Source organism: Petaurus breviceps, unplaced genomic scaffold (genome assembly GCF_028583685.1).
Source record: "Petaurus breviceps papuanus isolate PSGF00001 unplaced genomic scaffold, PetGlider_PUasm1.0 118, whole genome shotgun sequence".
Taxonomy (NCBI): domain Eukaryota; kingdom Metazoa; phylum Chordata; class Mammalia; order Diprotodontia; family Petauridae; genus Petaurus; species Petaurus breviceps.
In genome coordinates this window covers 13,926,098-13,942,601 of record NW_027185616.1, presented here as the reverse complement: position 1 = coordinate 13,942,601, position 16,504 = coordinate 13,926,098, and the positions used below count along the sequence as shown (strand labels likewise).

Here is a 16,504-nt window from a genome sequence, read left to right as displayed (position 1 = left end):
TGTGTGTGTGTGTGTGTGTGTGTGTGTGTGTGTGTGTAGGGGGGTGGAAATAAAGAGACATAAGTAAATACCCACCAGGACCCATTGTTTGTGTGACTGAAATAACATTGACATTTGTTTTATGCCACATTATTCAACTGCAGCAAGGCCCATCTTTTGCTTACGTGAGTAAATGAATCAGAGTGTGTTTTCTTCAGTGTGCTTGGGAAGGCACAGAGTACAGATCTGCATGCTGTTGTTGCACCAACAGAGTGCCCGTAGTTGATGGTAGAACGTGTTAGGTTCTTGTGTCTCACAACCTAAGCAACAATAGCACTTGTTAGTACCCTCACACATCGGCCCTGCCTGTGTCAGACTCCATTGAGAGAATTTGTCGTCTGACACTTGCAGGGGTTTCTTTGGAATTCCCATCCTGATCTGCCTGTGATGGATTTTCTTTATCCAAATGAATTTCCCTACGATCCTGAAAGAGCCAATCAGCCTGAAATTTGACCGCCAAAACTTCTGATCGAAACAATCAAAAGATTTCTGTCCTGTCAGGTTGAGCTTTTTAGGACTGTTGTGAAATATACCCTCCACTCTTGAGGTTTGATTGACAAGAAACAGAGCCTTGGCATGCCTGTCCTCTCCCCCAGTGGGACCGTGCTTCTAAAGCAGTGTCCCTGTGCATGTGTTTGCAGTGCTGTTTGTGATGTCTGTTCGTCTATCTGTCTCAGCATGTTGTTCTGCTGACCACCTCTGCTCAGCCTCAAGACATAAAGCTTCAAGTACAGCCGTTCTGATTTGCAAAACACGAGCTCTAGTGCAGGATAATAAGACTGATTGCTGGAGCCGCTAGCTAGCCAACAAAACCAGGTCTTGCCAGAATTATAATTAAGAATTGAGGGGCTAGAAGCCAGAGTTCTAGGATTATGAGACCATTAGAGGTCATCTTTTCCATCTTCTTGGCTGTAGGTATAACTACACTTAACTAATCCCAGACATAAAATGAGGGGGTTGAATTAGAAAAGTGCTGATATGATCCTATGACTGGGGAAATTATTTTTTAAAAAGCTTGCCTGAAGGGACAGCTAGGTGATGCAGTGAATAGAACACCAGCCCTGGAGTCAGAAGGACCTGAGTTCAAATTTGGCCTCAAACACTTGACACACTTACTAGCTGTGTGACCTTGGGCAAGTCACTTAACCCCAATTGCCTTGTCTTTCCCCCTCAAAAAAAAAAAAAAAAGCCTTGCCTGGGAAGATAGTCCTAGGTTCTGCTGTAAGTAGGTTGCTCTATAAAGTCAGTTAGGATTGTATAGGCCAGCTTCTTAATGAGAGCTAAAGAAAGATATTTCTCATCTTTCCTCACTCGGAGAAGCAGATGGAGAAACCACAATCCATAAACTGTAACTTTAAAGGGGAATTCCAGCAGTTATTCACCATGTCTGTGGAAATATTTTCTATTTTTTAAAAAATTATTTTTATTTTTATAGGGACATCCTGGGAATCTTGGGGGAGGTAGTATATTTATAAATATACATGTAAATAAACAGTAGCTTCCTATCTCATTTCCCCAGAGCAAATATCAGAGCAAGGAGAAAATTCTGTCTTTTACCTTTGTTTGAAAATCCTTCTCAGCTCAAAGAGTTTCTGACTGAAGTCCCAGAGACCTGAGCCAAGATGGCCCAAAGTGAAAAGATTGTTTCAACAAGAGGGGAGACTAAGCATCTACTAATAAGGAGGCAGAATAATACAAGGCTCTAAGAAATGAATACTTTCCAGCCAGCTGGAAGAACGCATAAGCACGTCTCTTTGGCAGGCAAACCTGATCTTCGACTTTGATGCTGGAATCAGGCTGAGGGACCACAAAGTGCATATTTGCTTTTCTGGCATGACCTGTCTAATTATCTATTCCCTGTCATCATTAACAACATGACTCCATTTTTGTGCATGGGAGCTCATGGTCCGACAGAGAGAAAAAGTGGTTGTTTCTATTCTCAGCCGCATTTTAACCTGATTAATGGAGCTGACGCAGTATGCTTTGTAGCTTTTTGCTGCTGTTTGATTAAAGCGACTCCTGGCAGGTTTTTCTAATGAAATCCTCGTTTTCCTTAAAAAATAAAACAGAAAGCAAACCTGAAGAAGAAATCTCTACCTGTTTTGTTTGCATTGCAAAAAAAAAAATGTATATTTTAACCAAGAGAACATTACTTTGTGGTTTAGCTTGAAATAGCAGTGATGTTCCAGAGATAAGTATGCTTTGATCTTTGAAGCAAACAGTGTTAAAGGGTAAACTTCTTTATACAGCCAGCAGCAGCCACACTCTTTCTTCCCTGTAACATTCAGATGACTAAGGACAGGCAACATATCCCCTAGGAACAATCTAAAGGGCAGTAAAAAGAATAATCCACAGGGTGAATGGAGTCTGTTGACACCATCAGGGGCAGAAGCATTAGGGCTTGTGCTGACTTCTTTGATAACTAAATGTGAATGAATTTTAGGGTGAGCTGGAAAAACAACTTCTACAAGCGAACCCTATTCTGGAAGCTTTTGGCAATGCCAAAACCGTCAAGAATGACAACTCCTCAAGATTTGTAAGTAGCAAAAATACCCAGGATTCCTGTAGAGGGCAAATGTTAGGATGGTATCTCCCAGCTTGAATGAGAATACAGGGCAAATCAGAGTGGATCAAGATGGCAGTGTAACCCTAGTCCTTTGCCTTGGTTCCTTCAATCCACTGGTCTCTAATCTATAGCCCTTTAAGAGTGTCTCACTCTAGGGGCAGCTAGGTGGCACAGTGAATAGAGCACTGGCCCTGCAGTCAGGAGGACCCGAGTTCAAATGCGGTCTCAGACACTTGACACAATTACTAGCTATGTGACTTTGGGCAAGTCACTTAACCCCATTTGCCCTCCAAAAAGCAAAAAAAAAAGTCTCACTCCTCCCTCCCCCCGCCCCCGCCCCACTGCCATTCTCTGTTGAGCACTTCTGGTGTAAAACACCTTCGATTGGGATAGTAGGTGGATGAGGAGATGCAGAGAAGAGGGTGACTTAGGTGGGAAAGTAAAGATGATGGACTTGCAAATGGCCTTGGAGTAAACTGGGCATCTCCTCATGCATATGCAAATTGAACAGCAGTTATACATAGCCTCTGTTAAGGAAGACTGCATAGAATCCATTGTGCTTTTGTGACTCCCTACACCCCCAACCTAATTCTCACAACTCTCCATGTTTCTTGGGGAAAATGTTGTGGTAATCACTGCTTCATTCATTTAAAGATGCTCTTTCCTTCCTTCTCAATGATCAACCAATCCGGTGGAATACCTTTAAATGACTCAAGCAAGGTTCTCCACAAATATTTTACCTTAAGGGCCACAAGTTATTTTCATTTTTCTGAGTCTCATTTCCCTCTCCTTCTCCAGGACTGGGCTCTTTTATATACTCACTTTTTCATAGACTCAGTCTTAGAGGGTGTGATTAGGCCAGTCCCTCTGATGTGCTATGAAATGTAGTATGTCTGGGAATCAGAAATATCGAGCCAGACTTTTCTCTCAGATCTTCACATGCAGGTGCTGTTGGAGAGAACTATATGCAATACTACCTTGTGGTACAATGGAAAGGTCCTGACCTTGAAGGCATGAAACCTGAGTCTGATTTTTGGCTTTGCCACCACTACATTTCTTTCCTCTTCTGTAAAATGAGAGAGTTACACTAGATGACCTTTGAAATTCCTTCCGATTTTGGATCTTTGGTCATACAAAGTGACCAGAGAACAAATAGGATCCCTCCTGTTGCATTTCTAGTATAACATGCTTTTTAAAAGAGGAGACTGATGGCACATGGTCCAGGAGCTGAATGAGATCTGGTCTGGTTGCTGGCTGACCGGTACTATCCATGAATGTCACTTTGTTTTATCTAAGGAGTACAGTAGAGATGCTCTCAATCCTGGGGGGGGGGGTCAGGGGAATTCAGTTCTGTTAAATAAGCAATTGAGAATGAGTTTTCTGACTTGTTTCTTCCATTTTTAAAGCATAACATTGAAGCAGATTAATTAGTAGCCATATAAAAATGTATCTTCTCATTGGTAGGGCAAATTCATCCGCATCAACTTTGATGTTACGGGCTACATCGTGGGAGCCAACATTGAAACATGTATCCTTTACAGTAGACTAGAAAACATGGAATTCTACTAGAGAGGACAGAGGGGAGTAATGTCAGCAGTCATATTGAACATCTAAGAATGGCAAGAGTTATTGTGGATGGCATGAACAGATAAGCACCTCTATCCATATGGTTGCCTCTTTCTTTTCTCTAAAGTAACTGCAGTCAGAGGTCTAACTGAAGTGGGAATACTGGGGTATGCCAAGAGGGTCATTATGGAATTAAAGACGACCATCTTAGGCAACATTCGATGACTTCACTTACAGCAATCTCATCTTGGCATGCCATTGCTGCCCAGAGAATACTTATCTGGCAGAATATGGGCGTCAAAAATTTTTAGCAAAAATCTTTTATCTCTTCACATTTTGGGGTCTCAGTTTTCTCATCTGTTACACAAGGGGTACTGGATCTAAGGTGGCATGGATGGTAAAGTACAAAAGAGGGCTGGAGTGTCTGGTAGAGGACACCCAAATCCTGACTCTACTGCTCATTACCTATACGATCTTACATACCCAGCCTGGGCCTCCATTTCCTCTAAAATCCCTCTCTAAAAGGAGGGAAGTGAATTAGGTGACCTCTAATCTATGAGCCTATGATGAGATAGTATCTAAATTCCCTTCTAATATTTTTAGTCCATAATTCTATCTATATCTCTTATCCTCCTAAAATATAAAATTAATTTAATATTCATATGAGGAAGTGTAGCACATAGTAGATGATATTTTCCTGAACATAAATCTAAGGACTCAGGAACTATATGCCTGTGTTCATAGTCCAAGTTAAAAACGAGACAATTACCTATATAATTCAGGCAAAATCCCTACCATTGAAGAAAAGAGAATTTGGAGTATGGATTGCTGTAGTGCCAACATGGTATTCATATCACTTACCTGGCTATGATTCTGGCTGGCGTATTTCTGAACCATAAAATATAACAGATTCTCTGCATGGAAGACAGAACCAAAACATTTATTCAAACACCAGAAAGCTGAATCCTGACACCAGAAAGCCAAATCCATCATAGCAACAAAATAATCTATACACAATAACAATGCAGAGGACACCACTATCCCCAAGCCTTCCCCCCTGCTAAGGCATTCCCACCAACAAACACCTTCTCACTCACAGCTGTCCGCTTCCTCTCTCTCTCTCAGCTCTAACTGCTCTCACTCCCAACTCTGACCAGCTTCCCCAGGCTTCATATGATTCAAACTTATGTGATTTAGGCTTCCATGTGACTTAAGCAGGTCACAGGGGCCTACTAATAGATGGGAAAGATCTTCCCTTTCCATTAAAAATACATTAACAATATAGTTGTTCATCATGCTTCTCTGTCCAGCTGTATCCCCTGAACTTTCCTTTGTCCTTCATGCCACTGTCCAACAGAATCTGCTTTCTGGCTTTGAGTGGTAGTGGTCTCTCCGTTCCCCATCACTCTTTCCTCTCTGTCTCAGTGTTGTGACTAAGGCAGATTAACTGGGGCTTTGAAAGAAAGTGTACAACAGGCTCTACTCAGCCATTAGAAGTTAGAACTATCTGAACTTAGGAAAGATTCATTGGTTAAAATAGGAGGTTTAGGGGTGGCTAGGTGGCGCAGTGAGTAAAGTGCCAGTCCTGGAGTCAGGAGGACCCGAGTTCCGTTCCGGCCTCAGACACTTAACAGCCGCACAAAAAAACTAGCCGTGTGACCTTGGGCAAGTTACTTAGCCCCAATTGCCCTCCAAAAGGCAAAAAAAAAAAAAAAAGGAGGTTTATCATGGTGTGTGCTTATTCCCCCTTTCTCCAATAGCCACACCCTAATTGAGTCGTGTGACCTTAGACAAGTCACTTAACTTCTTCCAGCCTCAATTTCCTCATCTATAAAAGGGGAATAAAAGCAGTACCTAATGGGCAGCTAGGTGGTGCAGTGGATAAAGTGCCAGGCCGGGAGTTAGGAAGACCTGGGTTCAAATCTGGCCTTAGACACTTACTAGCTGTGTGACCCTGGGCAAGTCACTTAATCCTCTTGGCCTCAGTTTCCTTATCTGTAGAATGAGTGGAGAAGGAAATGGCAAACAAGGAAACCCCAAATGGGGTCATGAAGAGTTGGACGTGACTGAAATGTCAGTAGTGCCTACTGCCCAAGGTCATTGGGAGGATCAAATAAAGTAATAAAATAAAGTACTCTGCAAAACCTTAAAGCACAATGTAATTGCTAGCTACTGTTTTTTTTTTACTAAAAAGTTGTTTTGAAGAGATCTGCCATACAGCTTGATCCAGGAGTCAGAATAGCAAGTTATGAGATCATATTTGTGAAGCTCTTAGTGCGGTATCTAGCATATGGTGGGTACTTAATAACTGTGTGTTCTCTCCCTTTTCCCTTCCCCTAAACTCTCATTCCTGACACATTTAGTTGCCCATCAACTTTGGTCCTTCAGTAACAGCTGAGCTGCTACATAGAGGGACTATAGATTAAAGCCTAAGGCTTCTTTCCTTTGCAAAATCCTTTTACTGTCTGGGACATGTGAGCACTATTCAATAGTGTAAAATCTTGCTGTTCATTTGACTTGTTCTTTAAAAAAAACAAAAACAGGTGCATTTTGTTAGTTAAGATTCTCACCATCAAGTCCCCTGGCCCACCCACTTTGGATTCAAAGCATATCGCTGAATAGATCTCAAGTCTCTCTGTGGAGCAGCCAATGCTGCAAATGGCCAATTTGTTTTCACACAGCTGAACACATAAACTTTGGCTATTATTTTCCCTTAATTAAACTGCTTCCTCCTCACCCTACCCCCCTTCAAAAACTAGCCTGAAGAATGAATGATACTTGAGGCACACTGTATAGGCCACAATCAGGTACCTAAATATTTGTCTGGTAGCTAGGTGGCATGGCGGATAGGGTGCTGGGCCTGGAGTCAGGAGGACCTTGAATTCAAACACAGCCTTAGATACTTACTAGCTAGGTGACCCTGGGTAAGTCACTTAACCCTGTTTGCCCCAGTTTTCTCATCTGTAAAATGAACTGGAGAAGGAAATGGCCAACCACTCTAGTCTCTTTGCCAAGAAAACCCCATTTGGGTTTTCTACACGAAGAGTAGAACATGAGTGAAATGACTCAACAACAGAAATATATCAGAGAAACTGAGGTGGTTAGTAACCACATGAATCAGTCTGGGCAAATTTCCATGAGCCCGGGTTATGAGGTAGATTCCCAGAGCCAGGGGCCAGTGTTGCTTGATCTGTCGACCTCTAGAGTTACACTTATTTCTGAGATGTTCCAGCTCTACTTATGACATTCGCCTTGACTGAGCCCTGTCCTATACCCTACCTCGTTCCTATCAGTAAAAAGCCCAAAGTTATCAGTGAATTAGATTTTCATTCAAAGGGAAGACTGGTGAGAATTTCTTTAACACTAATGACTAGGAGTTCTCCAGCATTCTAAAGCTTTTTTTTTTGTGTGTGCCATGGAACCCTTTGGCAATCTGAAGCTTAGAAGTTATTATTATGAATCTATTCACTATTTTATTAACTTATTATTAATTTAAACTCTATTCATGAGATTAATAATTAACACTATATCATTTAAATTTAATTCATTATTCATTTAAATGCATAAAGTACATAGTATTACAAAGACAACCAAATATTTGAAATACAATTAGGAAAAAAAATAACTCAAGTTCATGGATCTCAGGCTAATAACCCCTGCTCTATTATTTTCTTCCTAAGAGTATGAAGTACTCACTCATCTGGTCTCAGTTATTCATCCTTATTAGAGTATCATTATGGATGTCCATTGCAATTGTTAGCAGCACTCTACTATTCTCTACCCTATAGACAGACCCTTTTTTCTGTCTTTGTCTTCCCCCGTCCTATCTGTGTGCCCTTCGATTGCTTCCTACAGGGCATCTAGGTGGTACAGGGGATAGAGTTCCAGGCCTGGAGTCAGGAAGATCCGAATTCAAATCTAGCCTAAGACACTTACTAGCTGTGTGATCCTAGGCAAGCCACGTAACCCCGTTTGCCTCAGTTTCCTCCTCTGTAAAATGAGCTGGAGAAGGAAGTGGTAAACCACTCCAGTATTTTGCCAAGAAAACCCCAAATGGGGTCACGAGGAGTTGGATAGTACCGAAAAACTGAAAAACATCAACAATAATTGCTTCCCATCCCTTTGATTCTCTCCTATGTTTCTTTCTTCCCAGTCTATGCTTTAGGTCTGTCACAGACACACCAAGGTATTGTTTAGTCTGACCGGCCACCATTGGAGCTGGAGAGGCTGATGATTCAGAACTAGAGCTCTTTCTAATCAATCAGCTAATTATTCAGTTAGTGAAAAAGCATTTATTCAATGCCTGCCATGTGTTAAATACTGGCATACAAACAGAAAAGCAAGAACACCCCTGCTCTCAAGGAAGTCACATTCCCATGGGGGAGACAATACATAAGTGCCTACTATATGTGAGAGCCTTAACCTGGAAAGGAAGGAAATGACATCTCAGTTCTTTGATGAGTTTTTATATGGAAAGGAGTGGGATGGGCTGGGATAAAAGGTTCAACATTGCTGTCCGGCTCATTTCCAGAATGAAGGAATGTTGTTTTCAAAGTATGAGAGTTTCTAGTCACTTTTAGGCTTTTGGATGTTCCCCAGAAGCATCCTTTGTTGGTAGGGAACTTTGGGGATGATTGGACGGCTTCAAGGGAGGATGCCCTTTGGACAATTAGGATCCTTAATTCATCCCAACCAGACCTGCTGGAGAAGTCGCGTGCCATTCGCCAAGCCAGAGATGAGAGGACATTTCACATCTTTTATTACATGATTGCTGGGGCTAAGGAACAGATGAAAAGTAAGCGTTTAGACAAGACAGTGAGTGGCTTCAGCTCTTTCCCTTGCATGACATGTCTCTAGCTTCTAGGAATAATGGCCTGGAAGCTGAGAGGAAAAGGAATGATGCAGCTGTGGGTGACCCATATTTACACTTCAGGCCTGGTAAATGTATGCCTGACCCTCAGGATACGAGGGAGTTCCCCAATGGCCTGAAAAAAGAGACCATACCTCCAACTCATGACTGTTGGCTTCCCTTCTCATGTATCACAAGACAAAATAAAGTCAACACTCAGTAATTTGAGAACTAATAATCCAATCTGTGAATTATTCGGTCCATTTACCTTTCCCTCTCTCTCTTTCTTTTGTCATTAGCCTCTTGGCCCTCTCATCAAATATCTGCACCCCTACCGAAGGTGGGGCAGGAGCACGAGAGGAGATGAAACCCCTTCCAGGCAATTCTGATTCTTGTTAATAGCTGATGAAAAGTAAAGTGGAAAAGGAGAATTGGGACTATTAGGAAATTTGCCTTTTCCCATCCTCTTCCTGCCTCCATTTTCCTGGATAATAAAGAATTGGCAAAATGCTCAATCCAGCCCTTCTTTGTTCATTTGAGTTACTCCCAAGTCCTACTTTAATTCAACCTTTTGTTTATCAAATTAGTTTCCAAGTGAATTGGTCTAAAAAGAGACCTTTAAAAAGATATTTTAGCAAGACAAAAAACCAAGTAAGCTCAATGTAAAAGGTTTATATCATTCCAGGTGTGGAGACAGCCCTATACCTTTAGTAATGATATCTACCAAACTCAGCATAAAAAAAACTCAGGTTTGGTTGTTGTTTTTTTTTTTTTTTACAACCCCCTCCATTCTTTTGGAGAAGAGTAAGGTAGAAGTGGGGAGGTTTTAAAATCACTTTAGACTTGTCACTGTCACTGGAATCAAGAAAACTCCCTGTTGCAAGAAAAATACCATTATCCTAATGCCCTGACCAGTTTTCTCTCCTCTCATCCTTCAGATGATTTATTACTTGAAGGCTTCAACAACTATACATTTCTTTCCAATGGCTTTGTACCCATTCCTGCTGCCCAGGATGATGAGATGTTCCAGGAGACCTTGGAGGCCATGGGAATTATGGGTTTCAGTGAAGAGGAACAGCTTGGTAAGGATCTAAGAACCTTCAGTTCAGGGTCCAGAAGTATTATGTCAGACGTGCACCCTTGGCTACCAGCATCAGAGTGTTCTTTTGAAACAAAAAGGAACTTTCTGTACTTATTATTCTAGAGATTAGAGCTTAAACAAAGGAAAATGATGATATTATGGACTCATCTTTGGGGGAAAAAAAAAAGAAAATATCTTTTGTAGAGATAAATGTTTCTTTTAAAAATTTCTTTTTTACTGGCATGCCTCTAAAAGTAGGGCCATGTTAATGTTACAATTTTAAATAAATGGCATGGAATAGTATCTCACCATGAGAACAGAATATGCCACGGAGGTCATTAAAATAAAAATTATTTTTCTCAAAAATGTAATTCTTTAAGACTTTTTGTTCTGGGTTAGATACAACTCAAGATTATTATCACGCAGAAATACCCATTTAGAAACATAGAGATTTCCCTTACTTTTTTCTGTCATGTCCTGGTGTTTTCTGTGGGGCGACTCTTCTCAAAAAAGGAGGGACTGAGCTCAGTCACTAGGCATTAGTGATGTGTCCCAAGGCTGAATCTGTGACACACTCTGTCATCCCTAGGATGCTTTTTGATGGTGTGCATGTCTAGGCTTCTGAATAGCACAGGACAGGAGGTCTTAGGACATCTACAGAAAAGGCTCCAGAAAAAATCCAGAAAGGAACACAAGATTTCCTCTCTGAAGTCTTGGTGAATAACACCAAACACTGCATGGTTTGATGTGGATGTGACAGTGCTGTCTGCCCTGCTAGTCCACAGTAACACAGTGCATATAAGCATAACTTGGTGGCATGAAGACCTGAGTTCAAATCCTATCTCAGACACTTACTGTGTGACCCTGGGGAGTCATTTAACTTCCGCCTGCCTCAGTTGCCTCCTCTGTAAAATGGGAATAACAATAATAGCCCTTACCTCACAGGGTTGTTGAGAGGATCAAATGAGATAATATTTGTAAAGCGCTTTGTAAACCTTAGTGCTTCTAGAAATGCTAGGTATTACCATCACCGTCACCACCACCGCCACCACCATCATCATCATTATTCCAGATACCAGCAAAGCTGCCACATGATTCATTATCCCCTTCTAACCACCAGGGCTAACCACCATACTCTGGTCCCTTGAAAACGTTAATTGCCAATATTTGAATGTGCAGATAATTCAAGATAATCCATAGGCTGGGAAAATGTCTGTTTAGTTGTGCAACAAGGAAGGAAAGAAACAAGTATTTATTAAACACCTCAGTGCCAAGTGCTGAGCTAAGCACTTTATAATTTTATCTCATTTGATTCTCACAAACAGCCCTAGGAGTTAGGTGCTGTTATTATTCTCATGTTTTACAGTTGAGGAAACTGATGCAGAGGTTAAATGACTTGTTCAGGGCCACACGACTATCAAGTGGCTGAGGCTGGATTTGAACTCATGTCTTCTTGACTCCAGGCCTGGTACTCTAAATACTGGATCACTTGGCTGCCTCAGATGGATGAATTGCAGAACTGCTCTGAAACTTTGGAGAATATCCCAAATATGAATCCAGTATTTTAACATTGGTGTTCCTATAACTCGGAGTCTTTAAGAATGACTCATTTTGTTTCATTTTGGTCAAAAGGCTTTATCCCCTTTGAATTTTTCATTGTAGGAGTTTTTTTGGGGGGAGGAGGGTTGGAAGGTACCTTAGACATCATCTTGTCCAATGCTTTATTTCTACAGAAGAGGAAAGTGAGGCCCAGAGAGGAAAAGTTTTTTGCTTAAGGCCACATATCTGGCTGATGGCAGAATCAGTCAGTTGGCAAACATCTATTATACACCTCCTGTGTGCCAGGTACTGGGCTAAGAGCAGGGAGACACAAAGAAAGGCAAAAACAGTTCTTGCTCTCAAGGAACTGAGTCTAATGGAAATTAGAATTCTTTTGACCCCTAGTCCAGGCTCTTTCAAGAACACTGCTTCCATAGCTTTAAGGGGAATAGTTCCATGGGTGGGGATCCTGTGGCTTCAAGGTCACATGTGGCCCTCACCAAGAAGTTTGGATTCAGTCAAAGGGCTGCACTTGAGGACCTAGAGGGCCACATGTGGCCTCGAGGCCACATGTTCCTCACTCATGGAAGCCCTTCTGAAGGTTTAGATAAGTGCTTAGAACAAGAAGTATAAAGATCGTTCATCCAAGGGGACCTCATCAAAGCAGTCAAATGAAGGTGACCTAAAATGGCATCTAACTGACTCAGTCAAATTCAATGGAACAAATATTCAAAGTTCCAATTATGTAGCTACAAAGATGAATCAGTTTATATGTTTTCCCATATTTATTTTCTCTATATTTGTTAGTTCCTTTGTGATCAAGACATATGATTTCACCAGTATAGGGAACTCTTGTGGAAGGATCCTCCAAGTAATGCAAATAAGATTAGGGACCCATTTGTAATCTATAGTCTTAAGAAGGTTGCCTGAAGGCAAACCGAGAAGTTAAATGACTTGTCCATGGTCACACAACCAGTATGAAGTAGAGGCAGAATTAAGACTGAGATCTTCCTAAATACAAGACTAATTCAATGTTCCTACTCTCAGAAATTTCCTCTCTTACAATTTCTTATGGCACAATAACATTTCCTTAAGTTCATACGGTTTGCACAGTTATTCCCCAATGGCTGAACATATGGGCTGCTTCCAAGTTTTAATGATGCTATGAATAGTTTTGTAAAACAGGACTCCCCCACCTTAATAACATTCTTAGGGCACAGTCCTAGGGACCAGGATCAAAGAATATAGACACAGGGGCGGCCAGGTAGCACAGCGAGTAAGAGCACCGGCTCTAGTGTTGGGATGACCTGGAGATCAAATCCTGGGCTCAGACACTTAGCACCCACCCAGAAACACCTGGCCGTGTAACCTTGAGCAAGTTACTTAACCCCATTGCTTAGGGGCGGCCAGGTGGCTCAGCGAGTAAGAGCACGGGCTCCAGTGTTGGGATGACCTGGATCAAATCCCGTCTCAGATACTCAGCACCACACCCAGCAATAACTGGCTGTGTAACCTTGAGCAAGTTACTTAACCCCGATTGCTTTAAAAAATATATATATAGACACAGTTGCTGCCATTATTATATAAAGTTATATTATTTAAAAAAAATAAAAGATTGAACCAATTCTAGTTTAGTGAACAATATAACAATATTATGCTGTTCAAGGCATGGCCTTGTCAATTTTATTGTTTTTATGATCGCTGACAATCTAAGGGGTATAAGGTATTATCTCAGAGTTGTTTTAATTTTCTTTTTTTTCAGTTTATTAGAGATTTTAAATGGTTTTGGATCATTTCTGTTTGTTTTGAAAACTGCTCAGGCCATGTTTTTTATAAGCTGGCTAGTTATTTTTTCCCTTGGAAATGTCTTTTGCCCAAAGTCAAAGTAAGGTCATTTGCAAATTATGCTAAACATCTGAATATCTGGACATATTTGCATTATAAGTTCAATTTTTCATTTTCATCCTAATATATGACATATAGATACAGCCTTAAAACAGTCTAACTTCTGAAATTTCTCTTTGCTTAATTTTATTCTATTTTTGAGTGGGAAATTATGTTATTTTCCCTTTCCTGACATGTATCATCATTCTCTAAGTTTCTCATTTGAAATACATTGGGTAAAATCCATGTTTCTAATGATTTTTAAAATTCTCACTCATAAATTGAGTCTTTGTTTTGAGATTTCTATCTCGTCTCTTTCTCTCTCTGACCACAGCCATGTTGAAGGTTGTTTCATCTGTCCTGCAGCTTGGAAATATTGTCTTTAAGAAGGAAAGAAATACAGATCAAGCATCGATGCCAGATAACACAGGTATTTTTTTCTGCATTATTTCAAAACAATTAGAGTGAAAGATATTTTTTTGTACAGTAGTATCTAGGCAGTTGATAATTAGTTGTTTATTATTAGAACCTATAAAGGACTTGAAAAAGTGATTGGCTTACTGGTGACTTGATTTTCAGACTCTGCAAATTCTAAAGAAATCTATACGTGATTTTTTTTTTTAAATTTAAGGGATATTTTAAAAGGAATTTAATTTAAATATAGCTGGGCCAGAAAGGACCTAAGAAGGTAAAACCATAGACTTATAGAGTTGGATAGGGTATTAGAGATCATTTACTCTAGAAATACGTAGAGATGTCGAGTGACTTACCCAAGGTGAGAAAGTTAGGGAGTGGTGAAATTGTTACTGGGGCCCAGGTCTCCAGACTCTTCCACTGTACTGTTTTGCTTAGTCCATCCTTAATCCCCTGTCTAAAATGGAAAAAAAAAGAGCTAGCATTTAGTAGTGCTTTAAGGTTTTGCAAAGTGCTTTCGAAAAATATCTCATTTTACTCTTACAATAACCTTGGGAGATAGATGCTATTATTGACCTCATTTTAAAGATGAGAAAACTGAGGCAGGCAGAGATTAAGTGACTTGTTCAGGGTCACACAGTAAATTTGAAGCTGTATTTGAACTCAGGTCTTCATGAATCCAGGTTTAGTTCTCTACCTGCTACACTACCTACCTGCCTCCAACCAGTCTCCAAGACTTACTACTGTGCCTAAACCATCATAGATACTGGATATAACATGTGTAGCATAGATTAGTTATTATAACACATTTCATATTGACATTGAGACTTTTATTTTGGGGTGGCTAGGTGGCGCAGTGAATAGAGCACCGGCCCTGGAGTCAGGAGGACCTGAGTTCAAATCTGGCATCAGACACTTAACACAAAAAAAACTAGCCATGTGACTTTGGGCAAGTCACTTAACTCCAACTGCCCTCCAAAAAAATAAAAGACTTCTATTTTAAAAACTGCTTTGGGGAGAGTTTAAAACCTTTATGGTTCTAAATTATTTTAATAATAACAATAGCATTTATATATCATTTTAAGCTTTGCAAAGCACTTCAGGAATGCCTCATTTAATCCTTATGACAACCCTGGGACATATTGTTATCTACATTTTACAGATGAAGAAACTGAGGCAGACAAGTTAAGGGATTTTCCCAGAGTCACAGAGTTAGTGTCTGAGTCTGATTGAATCCGGGCCTTCCTGATTCCAGGTCTAGCACTCTATTCACAGTGCCGCCTAGGTACCCCCATTCTATATTTATGATACCAGGATAAATAAATTATCCTAATAGTACTTGGTTTCAGAAGAATGTATGCTCCTTGCGCAGAGGGACTCGTGGTGGTGGTGGTGGTTTTTCATTTTCTTATCCCCAGAATCTAACACACAATGCCTTTCGCATAGTAGGCACTTAATAAATGCTTATTAGATTGAATTTATTTGGGTCGGTCTCAAGAAATACAATACCAGAGACAGGAGTCCTATCACCAGCACTCATAGATCCCTCATTCATTCATTCATTTATTTATTCAGTGAACACTTATTAAGCACCCACTGTTTTAGGCATGTGGGGGGTGGGGAAACAGAGAAAAACATAAATTAGATACTATCCATACCTTTAAGGAATTTTGTAATCTAGTCTTCTAGATTATAAACCTCTCTCCTACATTCTAGGTCTGTGCTATGTTTAAAATAATAGATTTATTTATAGATCCCATAAATGTCGCTTTGTGTATCTTAATTTACAAATCTCCCATCTGTCTTTGAACTCACTGGTGTCTCTTCACCCCCTAGCTGCTCAGAAAGTTTGCCATCTAATGGGTATAAACGTGACAGATTTCACCAGGTCCATCCTTACACCCCGGATCAAAGTTGGCCGGGATGTGGTGCAGAAGGCTCAGACCAAAGAACAGGTAATAATATCAATTGGGTTGATTGCTGTGGCATACTGGATCTGAAAGGAACCATCTGGGGTCAAGTCCAACCACTTTTAAGCAGCCTACCCTCTGAATCATTCATCCTATTGTCTCTCTTTAAAGATCTTCAGGGTGAAAATGACTACATTTGACTAGTATTTAATTATCCTGTTACCCTGTTAAATTTCATTCAGTCACCCTATCAACATATTCAGTTTTCCTACTAAATAGCATTTAATCACTTCTGTCATAGAGTTGTTTCCTATGGATAAGCAACATATCTCCTGTAGTCTGAGCCCCTATCTTCTACGGGAAGGGCATCTTCATCCTCTTAGAAAGTGTTAGGTTTGGGAAGAAGGCAAAATTGAAAGCTGAATAACAATTGGCCTGACTCATGTGAATCTTTGCAAAGTAGTCTTTTGGTTTCTTTACCACTTCAGGCCGACTTTGCCATAGAAGCACTGGCCAAAGCAACCTATGAGCGCCTCTTCCGCTGGATACTGACCCGAGTGAACAAGGCCCTGGATAAAACACACAGACAAGGAGCATCCTTCTTGGGGATCCTGGACATCGCTGGGTTTGAAATCTTTGAGGTAAAGCCCAAGGAG

At 40.6% G+C, this 16,504-nt stretch overlaps 1 protein-coding gene across 1 annotated transcript in view; it reads left to right on the top strand.

Moving 5' to 3' along the window:
* Nucleotides 1-16,504, top strand: part of MYH11 (myosin heavy chain 11) — a 129,616-nt gene that overhangs the window by 64,968 nt on the left and 48,144 nt on the right. Inside the window, exons 6-13 of the mRNA XM_069086501.1 lie at nucleotides 130-164; nucleotides 2,483-2,575; nucleotides 4,070-4,133; nucleotides 8,868-8,966; nucleotides 9,959-10,102; nucleotides 13,859-13,954; nucleotides 15,775-15,893; nucleotides 16,337-16,489. Coding sequence (XP_068942602.1) covers nucleotides 130-164; nucleotides 2,483-2,575; nucleotides 4,070-4,133; nucleotides 8,868-8,966; nucleotides 9,959-10,102; nucleotides 13,859-13,954; nucleotides 15,775-15,893; nucleotides 16,337-16,489 — 803 coding nt within the window. The remainder of the gene's footprint in view (nucleotides 1-129; nucleotides 165-2,482; nucleotides 2,576-4,069; nucleotides 4,134-8,867; nucleotides 8,967-9,958; nucleotides 10,103-13,858; nucleotides 13,955-15,774; nucleotides 15,894-16,336; nucleotides 16,490-16,504) is intronic.